Genomic DNA, 25,224 nt, shown 5'->3' on the forward strand with positions numbered 1-25,224 from the left:
GTTGATTTGAATACATGTAGGTACCAGGTAGAAAGACATTGACTGCTTGAGCATCTTGGCAGTCCCCCCTGAAGAACAGTTTTCGGAAGTGAACTGTCTACCAGGGAAATTTTTTTTTTTTCACAAGCTCCATTCTAAGCTCCATTTTAAATTTTTTGTCAAATTTCGGGGGCTCCATTTCTACCTTTCGGGGGCTACTTTTTGCATTTCGGAGGCTCTTTTTAAATGCTACTTTTTTGTATTTTGAGGAATACATGTACCTGTTCACTAATTAATGAATTATTACTTTATGTTTAATATTGTATGATTTTTTAAGTTATTTTTTTTTCTTGCTTAGAATCTTGGATGTGAGTGTGTGTGACTGTGAGTTGGACTTGGACATAAATGAATTCAATATCTAATTTCTACTCGATCTATTCCAGTACAATACCCTGTACTCGGCCATGTATATGTAATAAAGGCCCACATACCCTAACTTTTCCTGAAGTTTTTTGAAAATGCAGATCTCCATGAAAATTATGGGGGAGTCTAAATTCAGTGAGAATGTATTCATTAAGAACTTAAATATACATGTACATGACAATGAAGAAATCATCAAACTTTATTGGCAGTTTTGAATAATATACCTAAAATGTAAACTCTGTCTGAAACAGAAAATCACCATCATTGAGGCCTTTACTGAGCGAATTGTCCCCCAGAGCTCTGGCAGAGGGACAGAGCTCAGACTGGCTAGCTAGTACAAGCGCCAATGCGTGCGTGCCTTGTAAAATAGATGGAGCTTTGTTTGATGATTTATTGTCTGATATTTACCTCATCCCCTAGAAAAATAAAACAAATGATTTTTAAGTTATAATTAATAAATAAGTTAAGTTATTTTTTATGTTATTAGGCTGTTTTGAAAAGCAAAGCCGAATGAAAACTCACCAATGTTAGGTTATTAGACTCTGGGATTTATTTCCTGTGTAATTCGAATTATTTTATCACAGAATTGTGATATCTGTAGGGGAAACATGTGCATTAGAAATTGCACATGGTGGTAGTCATAATTGACCCCTATACATGTATATGCAACTGTTTCCCGATCATTGCATTGATTTTTTTTTTTTCCATACCTGGTACCATGTGTATACGTGGTACAGAAAAAAGTTGCAATTTTGGAATTTGAAACTGCACTCCTCACTATTTTCAAGGCTTATTCATTATTTTGAGTGTGGATTTTGGATGATTATTAAATGGTAAGCGGAGCTCGAGCATATGGTGCTAGTGGGCCGCTGAGTTGTTATCACTCGGCAATAATTTCGGGGGCGACATTCAGATTTTATGTCGCCCCCAAAAGCATGATTTTGGTTGATTTTTAGGGCGACTTCAGGCATTTCCGGGGCAAATTCGCCCGCCGCCCCCATGTATTTTTTTCACTGCTGTCTACCCTGGGCAAATATACCATTATTATTATACATTGAAAATTATTTCCTACTCATTTTGTCTTAATGGTATAGCTTTATTAAAAACTTAATTATAAAATTCATGTTCAGACAATTTTCACATGGAAATAGGTGAAATCAGCTTGCAACAGGATTTACTCAGAAGTTTTTTCCTTTTTTAAATCTTTATTGCTTCAATAAAACAAAATATATGTACAATATTCATCGTGTACAACAAGATACATCAATATTCATCGTAATGAAAATAAAGTAAATAATTAAATATGTTACAAATGAAAGCAAGTCTCAACTTAGTTCAAAATTAGTAAAAGGTCTCCATTTTTTTATAATGTTGCATCTCCTTGCCCTTTTTTTTCTAGATTTTTCTCCGTAGCTAATAAGTATATGAAGTTTGAGCCCACTGCTTATGTTAATTTACATAATTATCTCACTAATTATTGCTGTGATCTTTAGTAACGAGCACGAATTTAGCACCTTAGGATGAAAGGGAACATGTATTTTCAGACTCTTACTCAAAATATGCACCAGATTAAACGCAATTAATTCCTGAAATCTACATAAATCATGGTTTCAAACCATTAATTCATACCACCTTTGTGAATTTAGGGAATTTTGTTCTTTTGCACCAAGGACACCAAGAACAACCTGGACAGGTTGAGACGACAGCGGCAGGAGACCAGCCAGGCTTTAGATCAACGGCGTGATGAGCTCTCCTTTCTTCAAACCAGGGTGAGTGATGCTGAGGGTGCCCTTCATGATGCAAAGTCAGCTATGGAGAAGCAGCAAGTAGAGTTAAAACACACACTTGAGATGGTTCACATTGAGAAGACAGAGTTAGAGGCACTTAGGATGCAGCATGAAGCAAAGTTGGCAGAGCTGGAGAAGACCCAGCTAGAAGCTCTACAGGTATGTACTGTGGAACCCCAAAACTATTCCCTTGATGTTAATATGAAACAGAAACCGACTTACCCAGTAGAAAATGTTACATCCCAAGGTACAGTTTAATATAGTATCAATAATAATGGTAATGATAATAAAATTGAACCTGTCTATTAAGGGAACCCAAGTGAAATTTAAAAAGTGACAACTGTAGACATGGGATCTTTATAGACAGCTTCTTTAGCTTATTGTCTCATAGGATTTTTAATTTACATCAATAACTGGGATATACTCATTTGATTTGCTAGTTCATTACGATTAACTTGCACGCCGAATAAAAGTACACAATTTTTCCTGCGCGCGCGCAGCATCTCCCTACGCACGCACTATCCCAAGATCATCACGCAAATAGGCGTCCATTTCCTCTTTTACTTTCGCCTGCCGTCGTGATCAGACGTTAGCTAAGTACACTCCCACTTTACTTCTTAAAAGTGTCCGTTGTTTACATATTTATCTATGTATTTACAGCCTATTTCAATCCTTTGCCTTTCGGCTTTAGATTGATTTCATTTATATCCTAGTGCATGGAGCTTTCGTGTTATTATTCACGTTTTTCTTTAACCCTTTGCGTGTGACGGGCTTCCACAGAAGCCCAGCGAGTCATTCACTTAGCTACGACGGGCTTCTACAGAAGCCGAGAAATGTTTGGTTTAATTCAATGAAGTTTTTCAGCTTTTTCGTAATTGTTATGTACTAAAACCTCTGCCACTATTTACTTTATAAACATATTTCGATAACAGATTGAAAAAAATATACAGCTACGTGGGGAAAAATCCAGAAAAATAGGAAATCATTTCAACTTTACCCGATTTTTTCGTTGGAGTCGGACGGGAAGGATAAACTTTGTGACGAGCACGTACGCGCGCGCATAAGGCCTGATCACGTGATTTGATCCATATCGTTGTTCTGATAGATATACGCTAACATCTTTTCTGCAAGATCGTCACGTAATAAGCTACGCGTTTATTCACCATTTTCGTCTTATTTGTTTAATCAAGAAGATATCACTCTAGATAGAATGATATCTCCTTGGTTTCATCGATTGATTGCATTTTCAGAAAAGCAAAAAGCTTGTAATGTCTTAGTACTTTGAGCTGATCTCGGTGTACTTTTGAACTTTTTCCCTCCCCATCATCCCTCTTCTTCTCATTATTTTTTGTCTATACTATTATGAAAAAAAAGAGAAAAGAAAGCAGTTTAGCACACCATTCATCTTCTGTTCTTTTCAAAAGGGGAACGTCCATGTAGTTCATGATATCGGCACTACCCGAACAAAAGAATGTCTGGGCGGCCACTCAAGCAAATTCCTTCCTAAAAGAGCAGGATACAGATGGTCAACGCCCCGAACAAAAGGAAGATTAGTGTTTATCGGCAGGATGACCCATTGAACGCTTTTCGTACTTAGCAATACAAAAAGCTTTTATGAATCTTTTTTTTTTCGACCAACATACCGTATCTACAAAAAAAAAAGGTCTCGTTTACCGACAACACAGGTGCTTATGACAGCCGTCAGTGATTCATATTGCATAAAGGCGCTTCCCGGCTGGGTGATGATGCATATAAGGATGAACGAATAATTATTTAGGGAAATTATCGAAAAAAATATGTTCAAATGTCAGGGATAACGAGAGAGAATGAGATACAGTGATAAAAGGGGGAACAGACAAGTGCGCTTTTGCTAAAAATTCCATGCATGAATATCTACTTAAACGAATTACAACATGACTTTATTTTTTGGTTAGATTACTTCAAAAAATCCCACAACGTTTATTTGTTGCAACTCGGTCCTCAGACCCTTGCCAAACTGATGACTGTTTATCATTGTTCTTGTTTGACCCCCCCCCCCCCTCCCCCCGATGGAAATGTTCTGACCTACACTCTCATATATTGCTTGTTTGTCTCCTCTGTCCGATTTTCTGTTTTTTAATTGCGAGTAACGCGGTGGAAAAGATAAGAATAAAGACCGTCCTGGCCCCCTTTTTCCCCGTTACGACCCCCAAAATTCGCATTTGGGGCGCTTACCATGGTTTGCATCTAAACCAAAATGTTTGGAAAAAGATGTTATACAGGGACAGCAATGTTTTTTTTATGGTACAGGGGTTGAGCTGTGGGACGGGGATGAAGCGGCTAAAATATTACAATTTGTTTATTCATATCATTTTACAGAATGAATTTATAATAGGTTAGGTTTTAGAAGCTCTTCATCTTATTTTCTTTTCTCTCCCAGATGAAAACTTTTGCATTGAAAAGTTGACGGAATCATAATCACTTCAAATGATAAAACCAATAAAGAACTAAAAGTTTCCTCGCGCGAACTTGGAGGAAATAGAATGATACAGGATGAGAAATTACGCTAAGGCACCCCTATAAAGAAAACACGTTTGTCTGGCGTGTCACCCGATAGAACCCTCTCAATCCTACAAACTTTTATTCATGTGTAACCTACACCCCCCCCCCCCAAAAAAAAAAAAAATGTTGATACCGACCAAAATTTTATTGAATTTCCTACTTTTTTGCCAATTTCTTTCTCCCTTTTTTTTACCGGCGAATAGCGTGGTAGAAAAGATTCATAGAGGGAAAAAAAATTGCTTTCGTTACTGAATGTGGGAGGGAGTGGACCGGCCGAAAAAAAAAATCAGAAATTTATATAGACTTCGGATTTTTTGTACATGTTTGCTGCAAGGGGTGAGGACTGAAAATACCTACCAACTCCGCCGCCTCTGTACTATTAGATTGAACGATTAAAACGATGGAGACAAAAATGAATTCTAACTATTGTGAATGTTTTTTTTTAATGATTTATTTTCGGTTGTGAAATCAAGGAGACAATAGAACAGAACGAAGGAGACAATCGAACAAAACGAAAGAACAAATAAAAAACACTTATGATTGCGGATGCTATAATTTATTCAAGAAAAAAATTACTTTCTGTTACTTTCAGTAATTGCTTGGCTCTTTTTGAGGGAATAGTAAGATAAAGAAATAAACGTAGAAAGTGACAAGAAGAGAGTCGGGAGGTATGATTTCAGACTTACAATTTTAGTCACTTTTATTCTTTTAACTCTTTTAAATAATTTCAGGATATTATAAATCGAATACCGATGCGCAAACTTCAGGAACAAGATTATTTTATTATTATTATGATATCTGCGTGGGAAATCGACTTAAATGAGACATAAAATTTATGAAAAAATCTAAAAAAAGAAAATTACTTTTAGTGAAAGATTGAGGCCTCTGTCTTGCCATAACCCTAAGCCCCAAGTTCACAAAAAAATAGTTTAGTCGTGCATTTTTATACGATGATGATGATCATCATCATCATATTGTCTTTTGCGAAAGATATCTACCCACGTTATCAATATAGAAAATGGAAGATGATATAGAAATTATTGTGAATTGACAGTTACAATAGTAATTTTAAAAGGTTTTTCGGGACATTATTTGAGAAACAGGGGGGAAAAACACCAACATTTTCGACATGATGACCACGATGCAATAGGACGAGAGGCCCACAAATGCAACCATCTCCGATCAATACAAGTTGCCAAAAACGAGGCATTCTCTCGGAACCGTTTCCGATTAAGAGAGAGAGAGGGGGGGGGGGAGACGTTAGATGTAATGTAAAATGACAGGTACTGAGAAGAAAAATCAGAAAGGATTGAGGGGATGGGGGCAGGTATATACCTCGTAATCCAAATCGGGAAGAAAGAAGACGATACAGATATTATTTAAATGAGAAGAACTTAGAGAAAAAAGGTGTAGAAGGGAGGGGATAAAGAAAGACGATAGATATAAGGGAATGAAAGCGATAGATAATACATTCAGTTACAGGTTAGAAACCAGGGAAAAGGGAAAACGAGGAAATCTTTAATTGGTACCGTTTTATAAATACATTATACATGCACATTTTATATTGAAAAATGCGCAATAATTAAAAAAAAAATTACCATCCGCCAGTTAAATAAAATGGTTTCAGTAGCTTTCAAGTGCTATTGAAAATTTGTAAACAAATTTTATATAATACGAGCCCCTGGAAAACTTTTGAACCCCCACCCCCCGCTTTCTCTCGTTCTCTCATCCAATATTGCTCTTATTTTTGTCCTCTATTTCAAAGGAAACAAAATAAAGGAATTAATAACGCCGTTTATCCTCTGCTCTTTTAAAAATGAACAAAAGAAAGTCATGGCGGACGCTCAAACAAATTCCTTATAAAAAGAGCAGGGGACAAATAGCCAACGCCCTGAATAAAAGGAAGATTGGTGTATTTCGTCAGGATGACCTAGTGAATGCTTCTCGTATTTAGCGATACAAAAAGCTCTTAGGAATACTGCTTTTTATATTACGACAGTAACAATAAAAAAGTAAATGTTTACTTATTTAAAACATGCAGGCGCTTAAGACATGCCAAGAAAATTTTCTTGAGCATGACAGCGCTTTCTTCACAAAAAATACAATTTTCCCCTGGGTGATGATACCCATAGGGATGGAAGAAGATGCAAGTGAGATTTTAAAAAAGAATAGAAAATGCAAATCGAGATACATGTATAGGAGAATGATAAATCGACAGAAAGAATGGAAGGGGAAAAAGAGGAAATAGAACAAAAAGGTATAATGTAAACCATTATGTGCGCTTTTGCTATTGCATAAATATTTACTTATAAAGAATTAGAATACTACAGTGCGTCCCAAAAAAAAATATACACTTTTGAAATGGCTGCCAAATAAAAAATTGTAGCACTTTGGGGGAAAAGACTTATAGATATGGAAAGCCAATAAAGTCAACTTTCAAATGACACCAAACAGTTGGAAAACTATTCATGCTTGAGCGAGCACTTCCCACTGAAACAAAGGGTATGAAAATTAGGGTGGGCTGGAATTAGCCTTCCAATTTCTTTCAGGTTTTTTTGTTTGGTACTTAAAAGTTGAGGGTTATTTGGTGAATTAAAGATCATTTGTGATCAGTTTGTTGTTTGTGAAAATGTAATGCGTTATTAAATTGAAATTTAATGCATGAGTGATCATGAATTGCAATTTTTAGTGCAGCATTTTGTCTTTATCATGTGGATCTCAACAATGTGTTCATGAGAGTCAGGAGAAGAGGGGGTAATATGACTTAGGTAGGTGAAGTACGTTGATGGGATAAAGGTCAACAGAACATTTAAGCAACCCCTCTCTCCATCTCAACCCCCCAGCCCCCCCCCCCCCCCTTCTCTCCTGAGAGATTAAGCTCGGCTAGACTATGGGCAGGAATTAGCCTTACAGTTTTTTGGAGTGGTTAGTCCTTTGGAACTTGCTAAGCTAAGGGTGTTAAGCTAAATTGCAGAGATGCCAACCCTCCCGATTTCATCGGGAGGCTCCCGAAAATTCATCCCAACTCCCGCCCTTACGATTACCATCCTTATCCTCCCGAAATTACGATTTTTTTTGCATTGATCAAATTGGATTGGAAGTACATGTATCGTCTGCTGACTTTAGCATGTAGTAACTCCATTACGTTTCGCTGCTACTAAATTCTGTGTGAAAGGCAGACAAATAAGGAGCAGCGAAAAGCTGGTGCATGTGATATGCCCAACGGGAATCCACTGTGCACCAGGCCGGTAGGCCCGGCTAGCTTTGCGAGGCGTGTGCGCTCGCGGCCGCTGGATTTGTCGAGTCGTGCGATGGAATATCGGTGTGTGATTTTGGCGTATTGATGGGTTGATATTGACACGAAATGGCGGAAAATCAACAAAAAAAGACCAAGAAATGGTCTCAGAAGTATAAGACTGAATACAGTCTCCAGTACCCAAGTATTCGGAAAGAGGAATCTACCATGCATTTTGCACAATTTGCAGCGTGGACATTAAAGTTGAGCACGGAGGTCGTGATGATATTCGGAAGCACGTAGGGAGCAAACGGCATACGGACATTGCGAAGACGAGATCTTCGAGCTCCACTAGTACCCTGTTGACTTATTTCACCAAGCAAGGGACCAGCGAGGAGGAAGACGTTACCCGCGCTTTAATAATAATAAAGAGGATAATTCCTCATTACTATAGTTGAACAGGTACTTTTATTCTATTGTCCCCTCATTTTTTTTACATGTAAAAATGCATATTTGATATTTTTATTTTTATGTCAAAAAAGTGGGAACAATGTTTTTTTTAAAACATGTGAAATGCTCCAAAATAAGGGTCAGATTGCACCAGAGAGCATCTAGAAACCCAGAGCTTCCAGGGCCCGCAAGGGTCGAGCGCTCCGCGCTCGAGATGTGCGCTACGCGCACATAATTTGGTGTCGGTTGCAAATCCTCCCTAATTCTGATTTCCAAAAGTTGGCATCTCTGAAATTGATGAGTAAGATAAGTTTTGGTTTCTTAGGCAAATTTCACGAGTTACTAAATTGAAATTTAATGCGTGAGTGAACCAGAGTTGTAATTTTAGTGTAGCATATTCATCTTGTGGACCTCAGAAGTGTGTTCGTGAGAGGCAGAGTAATGTGATGGTACCTGTTACAAGCAAGAGGGCGAGATATGCTTAGACTTGGTTAAAAGGGCATTCCTCTTCTTTTTGTCCTTTTTACAAATTAATAGTCATATGTACCATCCCTTCTCCACCTCCATTTCCCAGCCCCCCCCCCCCCCCTCTCTATCTCTCTCTGTCTCTTTTCCTGGATTGTAGCCTATTCAAAACTTAACTGCCAAGTGACCGGTGGCTGATGGTCATTTTTTTTATTGAATCATTACCAAGAAATTTAATGATTATGATGATTAATGAAATGATTTATTAAAAAAAAATGAATGTTTGATTGATCACATTGCACATTGAATGAGTTGATTTACTAATAAATTGTTGATTCAATGATTGATAGGAAAAAGTTGATGCCCCAATTCAGAATTTATCATTAAATCGACATTCTGCTCTGGACTTCACGCATACATGACAATAGCCATCAGTCTCACAACAGGAGGGAAGGATGGGAAAGAGGGAGGGGGAGGGTGGGAAAGAGGGAGGGGGCGGGGACTTAATGTTCTGTTGACCCTTATTCCATCAACCTGCTTCTCCCACTTAAATCCTATCTCACCCCCTATCCTCCAGACTCCCATGAACACATTGCTGAGATCCACATGATAAAGTTGAAATGCTGCCCAAAAAAGAGATCCAAATGATAAAGTTGAAATGCTGCCCCAAAGGTATAATTTATGCTCACTAATGCATTAAAGTTCAATTTAATAATTTATGAAGTTTGCTTATGCAACCAAAACTGGTCATGGTTGATCATTAATTTATCACAACGCCCTTAACTTTGCAAGTTTAAAAGGATTTGTCTCTTAAAAACTGACACAAATTGGAAGGCTAATTCCAGCCCACCCTAACTTTCATACCCTTTGTTTCAGTGGGCAGTGCTCACTCAAGCACGAATAGTTTTCCAACTTTTTGGTGTCATTTGAAAGTTGACTTTATTGGCTTTCCATATATGTAAGTCTTTTTCAGCAAAATGCTCAATTTTTTATTTGGCAGCCATTTCAAAAGTGTATAGTTTTTTTTGGGACGCACTGTATAGTCCCCCGCCTCAATTTGAAATTCACGTCATTTAATAGAATGAATTTGTCATGTTAGGTTTTGGAAGCTCTTCATCTCATTCTCTCTTTCTCTGCCATGTGAAAATTTTTGCACTGAAAATTCGACAAAAGCATAATCAGTTCAAACGCTAAAACTAACAATGAACTAAAAGTTTATGCTACAATTTCAATAGATAATAAAATTTACTTTCTCTCATTGTGACGAACAGTAATCGGTAGCATCGTTATTTTGGAGGGAAAAGGGAGCTAGAAAAATGAAACGTAGAACGAGACGAGGAGAGCGTTGGGAGGTGTGATTTCAGATTTGAGTCACATTTACCCCCTTCGCTCTTTGAAATTGCAACAGGAAAACAAATCGAACACTGGTATGCAATCTTCAGGAACAAAATTATTTTTTATTACAAACTATAATTTATGAAAAGAAGAAACCAAGGACAATTTTTAGTGAAATATTGAGGCCACCGTCTTGAAGCCCAGAAGCCAAAAATCACAATATAGTTTCGGACTTTCGTTGCGCAGCATCATCATCGTACTTGCAAGTGAATATATTCACCCTTTTTTATTCATTCTGGAAAATAAAGGTATTTGGTATGCTGTGATTTCACCCAAAACGGATTATCGTCGTAATTATACACTTTGCAAATGATCTGAATACAAGGAGGTAAAGAGACCATTCATGAGTAGCGTGACAATAGGCAATGAAAAAAGCACTAGAGCAGACAACAAAGCGGTATCGATCGAACCCGACTTGTCCGCGCGTGCTGATTGCCCTTACGCAATTTTGTACACAGTGGCTATTGACTTGGGGAAAAATGAAGATTTTACAAAATAACACGACTTTTTCCTCGTAAATTTCTTAACTATTCTGTTGATTTGAGAAGCGAGACCTTTAATTCTAGAAAGAAAAAAGGCTGATCTTTCATCTTTACATTTACTAAAAATCCTGAAAATACTTCAGTTTGGCACAATTAGCAATAGATTATGAAAACACCGCCACAGATCAAAATAGCAGCAATGTACAAAAACGGCTCCGCCGCAGGGAGAGGTATCCGGTTTCGCGGGCCCGCACGCAAAGGGTTAAATAAACTTGTGAGTTCCGAACTGTCAGTTTCGTTTTCTCACAGACGGGTTGCTTCCGCTTCCCTCCCCCATAGCTCCGCGCACTCCTCCTGCGTGCCGCAGGCATTGATACGACGCCCCCTTTCTTTATAATCCTTTTTAATTCTTTATTATTCTTGACTTGCACCTTTGCCTCGTCTTGAATTGAATTGATTTTATTTCCTCCCCACAGCTTAGGCTATGGGACAGGTAGGAGCGTCGTCCTTGTTTGTTCTCAAACTTGTTTTCAAGTTGTTCCTTTGTGAGTCGGTTGATTGTCTCAATGTATCCTTTGTTCTTGTTTGATTAATTGATTGATTGATAAATTAATGAATTAATTAATTGTTTAATTAACCAATTGGTTAATTGTTTAATTATTAATTAATTTTAATAATTATTTTTGTATTGAAATTTTTTTTTTAGACTTATTGTCTTTGAAAAAAATTTCTCTTAAAATTTTTGGGAAGCCCCCCTGTTTTCTATTAGCGTCCTTTAAAAAAGTTTTCGCTAATGAGTTTTCGGCTTTCCAGTTTAAGGGAAGTAAGTTTTTACTTCTTCCTTTCAGATCAGCTCCCTTGTCCAAAAAAAAAAAAAAAAAAAACGTGTGTTTTTTTTCTGATCCTGCTCTTCGTCCTTGGACTTAGACGTTTCTGTTTTTAATTAATTAACGTCATGTATACGTGTAATTGATTAAAAAAAAAAAAAAAATTAGTTTTTTTTTTCTCACTTCAGCTTCTTAACTTTGTTTGATCTCATGTTTAAGAAGTCGGTCCTGTTCTTTCCGAAGTTATTAATTTTATTATTAATATTTCTGAAAAGGATCTTGCTTTGTCAACTTTCTTGTCCACCCACCCCTCCGCCCCCTCTCTGTTTTCGACCCTCCTTTTGTTCTTTCAGGCTAAGAACTTACCAGGTAGATGAGCCCTTTTGACTCATCTCCTGATGACTCCAAACCTGCCGCTGGGAGGGAACCAGACATGGTATTTTGTTCCCGTGATCAGCGGCGGTGAGTATGAGGGCAAGAGAGTGAGACCCTTTGCGATGGGCTCTATAAAGGGTGGAACCGTGGAGTTGCTTCCACGTGCCTTGGAAAAAGGAGGGTGGAACCGTGGAGTTGCGTCCACGTGCCCAAGAGGGTGGAACCGCGCCCACGTGCCCGAGCGCTTTAGGGTGGAACCGTGGCGCAGCGGCCACGTGCCTGAAAGGTGATAGCCAAGGCTCCCTCGAGTATAGAAAACTTCACTCCTCCAGGGCTGCTTTACCCACCGGCTATCGGGTCCAACAAGTCCGGGTTAAGAGCATGGGACTCTTTTCCCGGCACAGACTAGGCTCGATGCTTTGTCAGTCTCCTTCAGGGAGCATTAGCAAAGGGCTACCAGCCCCTAGTCGCTAGAGACACGTGAGCTCGACTCCGTCAATCTCACGATTATCTGATCAGGGTGGAAACGTGGAATCGCGTCCACGTGCCCTTAAAGGTGGAACCGTGGAATTAGCGTTCATGTGCCTAAACGGCTTGATCAGATTTGGGTGACTTTTCTCATGCGAGATATCACGTCCCCCCTGTCTCTTGTGCCCTCTTCTGCCCCCCGGCGGGGGCCGCATAGAAGAGGAAGAAGAAGAAATTCTAGGTTGCTAACCCCGCTTCGCGGGCAGACCCTTTCTTTCTAATTCTTGTGCCGATGGCCAGGCGTCGTAACTTCATGTTACAACAGAACGCCCTCGAGCATCACAGATTTTTATCCTCATGCTCTCTGTCAGCTAAAACCGCCGTGTCAAACACCGGGCAGTTCAAGCAGACATTCGCCATCTCACACCTCGGAGAGTCACCGGCAATTTCATGATTCGCCGGCTCACGCACCTGCAAGGGAAATTCCCGCTATTACACAGGTGTTATCGACATACGGGCATCGCCCCCCATTATGTCACCAGACTCCCGATAATTGTGGGTCAGGCGTCGCAACTCTCATGTTGCTTCACACGCCCACGAGCAGTGCGGGTAAATTCCCCCACGCTTCATGTCAGCTTCAGCCGCCGTGCTAAGCACCGTGCGGTTCAAGCAGTCACCTGCCCTCTCTCGCCAGGCTTTTATTGAAACGCTGTTCACCTACACGGTGACCCCGTTTCTATGCAGGTGCTTCCAACATGCGGCTTTCAAGCCAACATGTCGGCAAGCTCTCGGTGACGGACGGCTGGACGTTGCATCCTTACAGGTTGCATCAACACGTCCCGAGCATTACGGGTTCTTACCCTCGTGTTCTCCGTCATTACAGACCGCCGCTACGCGACGGCCGGGCTTATCAACAGCCTCGCACCAGCCACCAGCCCTTTTCTTTGAAATTGCCGGCCCTTTCACCCGAAAGGTGTTTTTACGATATGCACAGGTGCTGCTGACGTATGGGTCTCACCCAGCAAGTCGGCAAGCCCCCGTATGTCGCTGGTTGGACGCTGCAGCCGCTTGGCTGTTTTCTGTCGGTCTTATTGGCGGTGTCGGGCATTGAGCGGATTGAGTTTCTCCCGCCAGCCCGCACTCCGGGGAGCCGTCGGCGAGTTTACCTGCATGGGTATCCCCCATTAATATGCAGGTACTCCCAAATTCGCCCTCTACGTCAAGCTTCACAGTTTGACCGGGCATCGCTTACGGCAACGGCTCTTACAGCGGTAACTCTCTCCATTCTACCCCCTAGGCGGGCCTGTAGATTGGAGGTAAGAATTTCTAACATACCGCATGCCTTCCTTCTCTCATGAGAATGTTTGGCTGTTTTTGAGAGGGCAACCTGGCACGCCCGCGGACCGTCCGCCCAGGCGACGGGACCTTCAGCTTTTGGCCTGAACCTCACTTTCTATACGAAAGTAAGGGTGCCCTGTCTTTACTTTTAACTCCTTCTCTTCCTTGTAAGGTTAGAGTCGGGGCTAGTACAGACACCCGTCCTCCAGCGATCGCCGCTGTCGTGAGGGCGACTCCGATATTAGCACCATCACCGCTCAGCGGTATGTCTCACTATCTCGTAGCTCTGCCGAGCTTATGAGCATAAATATCGGATCTGAATGTCACGGCGATTAATAGTTCTGCTATGCTTAATAATCGCTATGCCTTCACCACCCGGTGCATTATGGTTATTTTGTAACCTATTTGTCTCATATTCGGGCGGCTCGTGCGAGCTCTGCCCGAGCTGCCATCATCGGTCGTCCCCCCGGACCCCGCCGGCAGCACCCGCACCGAACCCCCGGAGGGAATCGGCTATTTATATGCCAGATACCCCTCCTGTTGACATTCACAACTTGTTCCCCGAGTCTTTCCCGGTCGGGTAAGCATCATCTCCGTGGAAAGAAACAGCCATATATCTCTTTAGATTGTCGGCTGTGTGCGTGCGTTCAGGCTTGTTTCAAGCCCCAGGTTTTTTCTGTCGGCATTTCTATGCCTACTTCCTGAGCGCACCCACCGTGCCGGGTCGGCGAGTTCACACCAAACTGTCCGCCACCAGGCCATCGGTCGAGCTCAAACAGTCTATCCGATGGACTGCCCTCTATGTGGGTCAAGCTTGCGGGCGTCTCCGCCGCTTCCTCGTGTGGAGTGGGCTACGGTCGATGCATTTACCGTGCCCTTGTGTCGAGTTGTCTTCTTTTTTAGAAGCTTTTTCACTCGGCACACTTGAGTCGCCTCGCAGGCTGCTTTCATCCTCCTTCCATGCTATGTATGTGACCATGGTCACTGCGTGACCGAGGATGATGTAATCGTGGTGGATATACATTTATGTATAAAATGTATACGTGTGTGTATGCATACTTATGCCTGTCTAACCACGATCACCACGACCCGCTTTCTCTCGGGCCGACTGTGGATGAGTCCCTCCATGAAAGTGATTTACTTCACTGGAGTTCTTCTTTTTAGAAGCTTAGATTCTCATCCCCCGCTGCTTAGGGCGTCATTTTTGCCGCCCCCCGCAGCTTCTCGGAACTCCTTATCTTACCGATATCGGACTGTTCCATGCTGTTGCAACCGGCGCCGGCGGTGCTTGCCCTTGCGATCACCAGAGAAACCAGGCCTTGTGGCTGTTTTCGTAAACAACTGGTTCTCATCGCAGACTGAGGGAAATATTGGTGATTATTTTCCTCAATTCGCCCTTCTCCTCCGCTTGTTTTGTCAAGCGAGGACTTGGACACTCTTAGCCAGTTTCCGTCCCTAACCTTGATAGGACAGGGCCGTTGTTACCTCACTCGATTCCGTCGGGAACGTAACTGTTGAGGTATCATGTCTGGCGTTGTCTGTTGGTTCAGAACATCTTGACCGACATCTCTTGATCATCGCTTACACGTAAGATCATGACAGAGACATTGTTCGCCAGCTCACCTCTGGCGTACGCTTGCTGCGACTAGGGATTACTCCGCTCAGCGGACATCCATCGCAGCCTAGCCTTATGGGCCCTCTCGGCGATGGTTGCTTCAGCCAAACCACCGCCCACCTCTCCCGCCGCGGGCGCTGCACCCTCGGGCGGGTGTTTTATTTAGTACGGGAGAAAAGGGATCCGCTGTCTATCACACTTATTACGTCGTGATGCGTGCCGCGTTTTTCTCCGACACGCCCGTTTGAGCTGCTTTGACCAGACTGTTCTATTCTACATAGACAGCAGGTCCGTGGCATTTTCTTATTAACAGGATGGCACTCAGTCGCTTTTCTCGACACATTGACTGCCTTACGAGTGGTTTACTTCAACCTTACTCTCTGTCGTTCCATGTCCTTATCGGACCGCTGGAAACGTCCTGCCACAGCTCTCTATCAGAATGCTGCAGATGTTCTGCCCTCACGCATTTGAGACAGATATCGAATTCTGGGCGCCTTCTCCCACGCGGGGGCTTCTGAGATATCTCGCATTCCTTAAGTTTGCATGGTTGCGGCTTGGCCTAAATTATTAAGCCGGTGACTTGACCGTGGCTTTTATTAGCCTCGCTTTTGCCTTCTCGGATTGATTGATTGATCACTTACTGAACCGTACAAGTTTCAGTCTTCCGATCACAATTCTTGTCGAAATTTTCAACAAAATCGGATCGTTTTTTGATCATCGGCAATTATCATCCCTCCGGTTACGGATGATTAATACCTTCAATCCGAATCTTACAACCTCTTAAGTTCTTCTCAAACGTTGAGCTTGTATGGCTTAGTCCGTCATGGCACCTGTCGGTCGTTCTTGACGCTTGACTAACTCCCTCTTGGGTCGGTATTCAGGGTATCTTTTGTCTGTTTATCAGTCGAGATCCCTCCTGTATCTGTTTATATATAACCATTTACAGTACAAAGCTTTGCATACTCATGCATCGCTCCCGGACCGTTGCCGGGATTGGCTTCTAGATTAGGTGTGACTTCTAACCCTCGTCTTTGTTTGCCATTTTTCAGACAATTCCCAACTCTGTGCAGTTGGTTGTTTTGTCGCGCGAGCCGTTTGCGGCAGCTTCTCAAGACATCTTTTCACGCTGGATTGTTGAAACGATCAAGTCAGTTGGTGATGATGTTCTCCTTCTGACACTAGGCCGAGGGCCCATGATTCTAATACGAACAATAAATTATGGATTTTTCATGGATACTTTAGTATCATTCTTCTTGGGCTCTTTCTATGAAATTGTCGTATACGACATCTTGAGGACCGCCTTTTTGGCGCTCTTCTAATTCCTTGTTCTTAAGGATCTTTCTTCACATGAGGCCTTATTTGCCTCCTCTGTCCTTAAGGCAGCGGCCTTTCGTGTCTTCATCTCCCTATTTTTTACGCACTTTCTTAGTCTAGACATGCCTCCCTTCACGTTGAATCCGTGTTGGTCTAGCAAATCAAATGAGTATATCCCAGTTATTGATGTAAATTATGAAAATACTTACCATGATTTTCTTATTTACGAGATAACTGGATATACTCATTTGAACCCTCCCACCGACCCCTCGCCTTGCGTGGCAACATGTCTTACGTTCAGGCTCATGAGAGGAAATGGACGCCTATTTGCGTGATGATCTTGGGATAGTGCGTGCATAGGGAGATGCTGCGCGCGCGCAGGAAAAATTGTGTACTTTTATTCGGCGTGCAAGTTAATCGTAATGAACTAGCAAATCAAATGAGTATATCCAGTTATCTCGTAAATAAGAAAATCATGGTAAGTATTTTCATATTTGGTGTTCAAAGATACTATTGACTGTGTGTATAGACCTACATGTACATGTACATGTATATTGTGAAAGGAATGAATGAAGAGGACAATGGTAGGCATAGCTTAACCCTAAAAGGACTGGGCTATTTGAGGGGGGGCCATGATCTCGGCTGTCGTTCACGCGATTCAAATTTTCTTCTTTTTTGCAGATGTCATCTTTTTAATCTAATTTAAAGATTTCCACAAACATAAATTGCAAAAGTCAATTTTTTCCTGATGTATTTCTTTGTTTTTTTCATCTTTTGTTTTTCATTGTTTTTTTTTCAGTGGAAATCATTACAGACTGTTTAACAACTACATGTAAATTAAACCCTAAATTAATTCAGCAGACCAATTAGAACGAAAAATAATCACCCTTTTATGAATTTCCTCTCCCATAGACTTTGTACACAAAGTATAAAATGAACCATTTTCGGCATGACATTGCCTCGTAAAATAGTCACGTGACATTGCGGTTGTATACCCGTATGTCGCGAATTTGGTCTCAAAAGTTGCGCGAGGCTTAAAAAAAAGTTATACAATTTTGCGGCGCTATCTTTTTGCGTTTCATAAATATCGTGCGAAGCGTCGTCCCTCCCCCCCCCCCCCCCCCCGTCCTTTTAGGGTTCAATCAAGAGAGCTACATGTATCTACCCTTTGGAAACATTGGTGAGGCCAAAAAATGTCTCTGCTGAGAATAGAACCTGTTTCCCCTGCTTTGAAAGCTGTCACAGAAACTCAGGAAAATATAAATGTAGTCAAGACATAAACAAATGATTTGTTCAGTTGAGTAAATATGGAAATAAATATATTTATTACTGTATCTCTGTGTTTTCATTATATTATTTGGGTTTACATGCAGGAAATAGAATAACTATGTTCTGTCATTATTGTACTTTTAGACTGTGGGATGGTCGCTAAAATTGTGACTTTCCGTGGGGCAGCAAATGCAACCACGATTCTTGGACATGATAATATGTACAACATTATGTGTGAATGCATTCGACATGTTGCCATCGCTGAATTCTGCTCCTGAACTAAAAATTGAAATAATAATATGCGAAATCGTAACATTGATTTGACTGGAAATTCTGCCATTCACCCTGTGTGTTAAGGACTTCTGCAAACGCGCACAAGCGTGTACAATGCATGTTACCTCGTTCGCGTTTTTTTTTTTTTTTTTTATTCGCTGTACATGCTATACGTTATATACAGAATCTACAATGGCTGATAAGATGTCGTCGTCTTCGTCGTGTTTTGACAGCGAAAAATGACGATTTACCACCAGCAAATATACATGTATGCTACATGCACGTCTTACCCAAGGAGAGAGGGCCAGTAAATTTCTTTCAAGTAAAGAGCTGGAACAAATTTAAACCTTTGCTGCATTCGTTGGTGTAGACTACCTGGGACTTCTGAATAAAAATAGCTATTCGTGCAGCAGAGAAGTTTAAGATTGACTTGCAGCCCGGCCCGACCAGCATTTCAGCAAGATCCGAATGGATCAAGCTAACGTTACAGATGTAACGTGTTACATGTACATCTTGCCCAAAGCCAAGTCAAACATCGTTCGTATTACCAGCAATCAAGCGATCAAAGGTAATTTTTTTTCACTTTGTGCTCTTGCATTTCACTCTCTGCAAAAGTGAAGCAGTGTAAATTTTGATGATTTTTGTATAGGTCTAGATTTCTTAATTGAGTCGATGAATAATGTGACTCATGACTTACTTCATCTTCTATTCATACGCGGTGTAAATGTGGTGGTGAAGTAAGTCATGACATGAGTCACATTTATCAACTCAATTAAGAAATCTAGACCTATACAAAAATCATCAAAGTTTGCACTGCTTCACTTTTGCAGAGAATGAAATGCAAGAGCAAAAAGTGAAAAAAATTTGGCATGGACAAAGATCACCTTCAATCGCTTGATTGCTGGTGATACGAACGATGTTTGACCTGGCTCTGGGCAAGATGTACGTGTAATGCGTTACATCTATAACGTTAGTTTGATCCATTCGGATCTTGCTGCAATGCTGGTCGGGCCGGGCTCCCTGGCAGGGGCGTAACAGGGGTCGGTGGCCAGGAGGGGCAAAAGCCAAAAATTTCCCGGTCTTATCAGGGGCAGATCCAGGATTTTCCAAAAGGGGGGCAAATTTTGACAAGCCCCCCCCCCCAAAAAAAAAAAATGTTTTCAACCACAAATGAAGGATATTTCGTACCCGAAAAAAATTGACAAGCAAAACTTTTTTTTTAAATTTAAGAAAATAAAGGTTTCAACCACAAATTAAGTATATTTCGTACACAAAAAAAAAAAAAAGGGTCTTCAATTTCAAAAGAGGGGGCACACCTCTGGTTTAATGGCATTTTTACATTACAATTTTTTATATTTTTGCTTCTCAAAAGGGGGGGGGGGACAGGCAATCATGGAACAGGCAATGGCATCATGAGGCAACATTTTGAGGGGCAATATGGTGTATCAGGTTAAAAAAATGCGAGTGAGCAAAAATTTTGACATTTTTATAACAAAAATTCTATTTTGTGATAGATTTTGACATACTGTAATGTTAAAGAAGATAATATAATATTTCACCCTTCTCTCTTTCCTTTTCTCTCTTTTTTCTTGGTCTGTACGCCACGGTAAACAGGATTTTTGTTATGATTTTGCATGCGCGAGCATCGGCGAAGCTCTATGCTCGAGGGGGCCCAGTATGGCGCGTGTGGCAAGAAGTAGCTTAATATAAGTCCCGAGCGAGCGAAGCAAGGGAGATTTTAAAAAAATAACCTTTTCATGACAATCCAACTGTTCTTCTTTCCTTCCTTTTCCCGTTTTCACTTTTTATGTTTTTTCTTAGTTTTCTTTTCCCTTTTCCTTTCCCTTTGCTTTTCCCCCTTTCCTCTTTTTTCCCTTTCTTTCTCCCCTTTTTTTCTTTTTCCCTTTTTTTTTTATTTTCCCGGTGAACTCCGCCAGGGGGGACAGCTTGCCCCCCCCCCTGTTACGCCACTGCTCCTGGGGCCAGGCTGCCAGTCAATCGCAAACTTCTCTGCTGCACGAATAGCTATTTTTATTCCGAAGTCCCAGGTAGTCTACACCAACATTTTCGCTGTCAAAACACGACAAGGACGACGACATCTTATCCACCATCGTAGATTCTGTATATAATATATAGCATGTACAGCGAATTAAAAAAAATAAACTCAAACGAGGTAACATGTATTGTACACGCTTGCGCACGTTCGCGCTGGTTTTACATGTTTCCAGTACTGGTTTGACATTATATGAGTGATAATTCGCCAATAATTGTGATTTATCCAAAAGTTATTGAAATTTATTGTCATCTTATTTTTTTTTATTTTCATAACAACCACTTGCACGATCAGGCAATTTACTTTGAGAAATGCTTGCCCGCAAGTCATTTTCACTTGCCCCAGGCAAGTGGGTTTGTCGCACCCTGGATCTTTATTTTCACACAAAACCCAAAATAAGAGAACAAATTGCAAAAGAGCTACATGCTTTCAATTTTGGTTTGAGTGGTTTAGATTTCCCTGCTCAAAAACGACATAGGGGATACAACAACCCTGAACACGATTTCAATGCGCATGATCAAGCAAAGCATCATATTCCTCTATTACGTGCAAAGTCAGTGCAGATACGATGGTTTGGCTGACCATGCATTTGATTTTTAAGTGAGCTCAGTTGTTGTTTGCTTTGCTACAGTCTCCATTTTCACTGGGTTTTGTGCATTTTATCGACAATTTGTTTGGCATCACCATAAAAATTCCCACATACAGTGTATCTCAGAAACTTTTGGAATGTCGCAGATCCAACACCCCTTTCGAGTCAACAAATCGGAGTCGGGAGACGGTGACTAGCGTGGAATGTATTTCTTTATTAGTATACAACAGATCCCCTAGGTGGTGTATATAAGCTTAGACATCTCCATTATGCCATGCCTTAAACATGTCGTCGTTTACAGAGCCACGTCAGCATGCCCATTTCTAAGTCGTCTAAAACATGGCTATGTCAACGCCAACACGTATAGCACCCACTGGCAAACGGTCTTGTCGGCTGCTATTTCAAGTGTGTCAATGGACGTATAAAGTGGATGTTGCCCGCCGTATCACTAAAAATAACTAACACCGGTATTCGTGCATTCCTCTTACAATATAGCTCCACTTTCAAATCAAAAACATAATTATTAACAATTCTGTGGAACTGATCAAATATAACAGTTGCAAATCAAGGACTCTACAATTTCATTAATACTGGTCCTAATGCAATAATTTCCATTATTATATTTAAGCAGAAATTATAACTTGTTACGGTTCGATTCCAATGACAATTTACTCGAATATTCAATTTAATTCATCCGCATTTAGAGCCCGGATCTAGAGTATCCTCAAAAAGGGTAGTTTGACACTACAAACTTACTAGATAAATTTCTTCCTATACATGTGTAACTTTAATTATGTATAAAAAAGGACTTGTACTTTCATTTTCTATAAAAATCTCAAAATAATTTTTTAACCTAAATTGAGTGATTCCATAGTTGGGATGAAAAACAATGTTACATAGATGTATAGTGACAATTGCAATGATCAATAACATAAAATGCCCATGGTGCTGATGATGAAGAAGACAAGAAGAGTAAGAAAAAAAAAGAAAATGAAAAGAGATAAAAGATGAAGAAGAACAAGAAGAAAAAAGGCGAAGAAGGGGAAGATGCCTCGAGTGCTAATTAGCACGACCCCACCCCCCCCCCCAAAAAAAAAAAAAAAAAAAAAAAAAACTGGGCTCTATAGGGTCAAACAACCTGATGCGAATAAGTTAAACATGGCTGATGACCTGTTCTTGTGCCATTAACATACCCATTTTTTCCAAATGAAATTCCTATCACTCCACTTAAATTTTGACTTTTAAAGTTGCATTCAGATGCATATTAACAATTTTAATTCTCAAAATCATTTTTCAACCTGGTGATCAATCTAGATTTAGCACCTTAAAACAGGTCACCAGTCATGGTAATTTACTGTAGTACTACCACCCTTGAGTCCTCTTTCTTTCTTCTGTTTTAGGAGAGAGCATCATTGGAGAAACTGAAGGAGGATGGTCAAAGGCAGAGGACTGATTCAGAGCTGATGAGAGAGGAGATGAGAAGAGCTAAGGAGGATAGAGAGCACATCCTCTTTGAGAAACATTCTCTGGAGGAGAGTATTGAAGGACTGATGCAGGAGGAAAGTGCTCTTAAACAGGGATGCAACTCACTGGAATCTAAACTCAATCATCTCAAAATGTAAGTAGATTGGTCTACATCCATTTAGTCTAAATGCCAATTCAGGTTATACCCATTCGTCTATAACCCACTTAGATTAGATGAACTGGTTGTTTTCATTTGACAAAGTGAGAAATGATATGTAGGGTAATGAAATATTCAACCATCTTGGTATTCAGACTCAGTGAGCCCAAGTCACATTGTGTTTGATGTATTCATATGGCAGGTTATTCACCACCCAAGAATCAAGCTATAACATAGAATCAGGCATTCTTGTTTAGAATTCTTTGAAGCTCCATAAATCGAACTATTTTTTTTTTTGGAGCTCAATGTAATAAAAGGTGCTAAAATGTCTATTTCCATAAAAAATAGTTGTTCAATTAAGCCTGAGTCATATCGATTATTTTGTAATCCGGTGTTTGACTGCTTTGCTTCGATCATCATACTTGACATTATTTCATGAGCAAAGACGGGTAGGCCAGGTTTTTTTTAGGTGTTAGCTGGCGGGGGGGGGATGTTGAATCAACCCCCTTGAGATCTCGGCTGCCGATTGCGCGAACGCCATGAAAATTGGCATGGTAATAGTGTGGGATGTAGTCTACAGGGCTGTATGGTCATTATTTTCCAAAATAATCAGATATTTAACTAAAGAGTACTTTTTGCTCTAATTCACTATAAGAAGCTCCTAGAGAGCTAATTTTGGGTTTCAATATTTTCTTTATACCATTGCTAATAATTACAAATTAAAACATTTCTGGTTTGAGATGAATTTCTTATCTATTGAAATGAATTTCTTATGTATTTTATTGTTTTTCAAACCTTTTTGATTTTCTTTGGGGTTTCTTTGCCAAATTTATAGCTGAACCTTTTGAAGCATATTTATGCTAAAATTAATTTTAGCTGATGAAAGTAAAAAAATAATGATGTCTTTATAAATAAGATTAGAATTTACATTGACTTTGTATTCAAAATCATGTTTTTAAACAATTTTTGGTCTTACATGCACTTACGTAATGTTACATAATTTTTCTACTGCATACCTAGGCATCGGTCTCAAAAGATGCCCAAGACTTCACAATTTTTTATGGTTAACATACATACATGTAGATAGGTTTTATTATTATTATCTGCATAGCCAAATGAAAAGGGTAACGAAAGTAGCCAGTATTGGTTACACAGTGGTATACGCAGGTGGGGGGTTACAGGTGCATATATGAACAGTAATAGCATAAGGAATTAGGTCTTCTGCACAGCCTCCTGCGCACCCATTTGGGCATCTGGAGGGTCGTTTTTGGCGCATCAAAGGCTCTGTACCGAGCGCGTTTCCGTGGCTTTCCGGCATACGGGCCTGTCGGCCAAGAGTCCCAGAAGATCGTTTGGGCATGGAATTCAACGTCGACCTCCCAATCGCCATATTTCCAGCTGTTTTCTCAGCCACCTGTATCGAAAATGAGACGAAGCGATAGCACCACAGATGATGGCAATCAATTATCCACTATTTGTCACAGTCTGCAGAGGAGCAGTAGCATGTGGCATATTAGTGTATTGTCATTTTGAGGTATCGAACTGTCATAGATTCCCATACGTTAGTGTTGGTTCAAATCCGATTCTTTTTTCCAAATTTTTTTTTTTTTTTTTTACTTAACATACTCTCAATTTATTTTTCAATAAGTTGATAGAATTTCGTCTTTTCCTGCATCTTCCAACCCAAGTCCCCTATCTCTTTATTACTTTTTTTCTCACTTTGAGATTTTTGTAATATGAATTAAAAGAAATATAGACCATCCTGTAATACTAATAAGTACACTGTATTAGTGAGAAATTAGTTCAGAGTACAGCAGGATGAAACGGGAAAGGATGGTCAGGAAAGGGAAAGAAGTATGCAAAAACTAAGGGAAAGGAGGGTATAGAATAGAATGAGCTAAAAGGCTGGGGGAGCTGAATTGGAAAAAAGGAAAAAAAGTACTAAGAACACGGCTGGGCTGCTATGGATAGATAATAAAGAACAGGAAGAAAGAATTGGAAGGCATACTGTATGTGTATGAAGTCTATAGGCTTCCACCTTTTTTTTAGGGAGAGGAGGGAATATTTGTTTTTCTTTCTTTCATATAAATCATTTACCTTCCCATTCAAACCACAGGTGGGCATTTTCACGGTAACTGACATTACACGGCACAATGTTTTCACACCTTTCATTGTGTGTATCTCTAAAACAACAAATGATGGGAGTTTGCTTTTGATAGAGCTAATAAAGTGAACCTTGCTGTATACTCTGATACTAAGTTTTCCTATGTAACCACATTTTTTTTACGCATCAGCAAGCAAAAATATGTCGGTAACTGACATTACGCAAAAGGACATGCAATTTCAGGGTGTTCATTAAAATTGAAATATCTCATGTCCCTGAGTAGATAGAGTAATAATTTGAATATTTAAATATACCTCCGTTACTAGGTTAAGATGTGTCAAAATATCAAACAATTCATTTTTGTATTTTGGGGGCTATGATAATTTTTCCACAACCATGCTGGTAACTGACATTACACTTAATTTGCCATAGAGATAACACATGGAAGTCAAATGTGTGGAATCATTGCATTGTATCTTCTGTGCAGGGCTTCACATGAAAGTGAGCTTGATGTGGAAGTATACCCGAGTTTCTAGGAACATTTCTATGAAAAAAAAAATTCTTTTTCTTAATTCCTTTCTTTGATTTGAACATTTTTATCATTACTTGTCGGTAACTGAC

General features: G+C 40.2%; 1 protein-coding gene across 1 annotated transcript in view; it reads left to right on the forward strand.

Moving 5' to 3' along the window:
• The window catches only part of LOC129278129 (centriolin-like), a 68,176-nt gene extending 45,676 nt beyond the window's left edge, over positions 1-22,500 (forward strand). The window contains exons 8-9 of the mRNA XM_064110608.1: positions 2,073-2,348; positions 22,279-22,500. Coding sequence (XP_063966678.1) covers positions 2,073-2,348; positions 22,279-22,500 — 498 coding nt within the window. The remainder of the gene's footprint in view (positions 1-2,072; positions 2,349-22,278) is intronic.
• The last annotated feature ends 2,724 nt before the right edge of the window (positions 22,501-25,224 follow it).

Source organism: Lytechinus pictus, chromosome 15 (assembly GCF_037042905.1).
Source record: "Lytechinus pictus isolate F3 Inbred chromosome 15, Lp3.0, whole genome shotgun sequence".
NCBI classification, from domain to species: domain Eukaryota; kingdom Metazoa; phylum Echinodermata; class Echinoidea; order Temnopleuroida; family Toxopneustidae; genus Lytechinus; species Lytechinus pictus.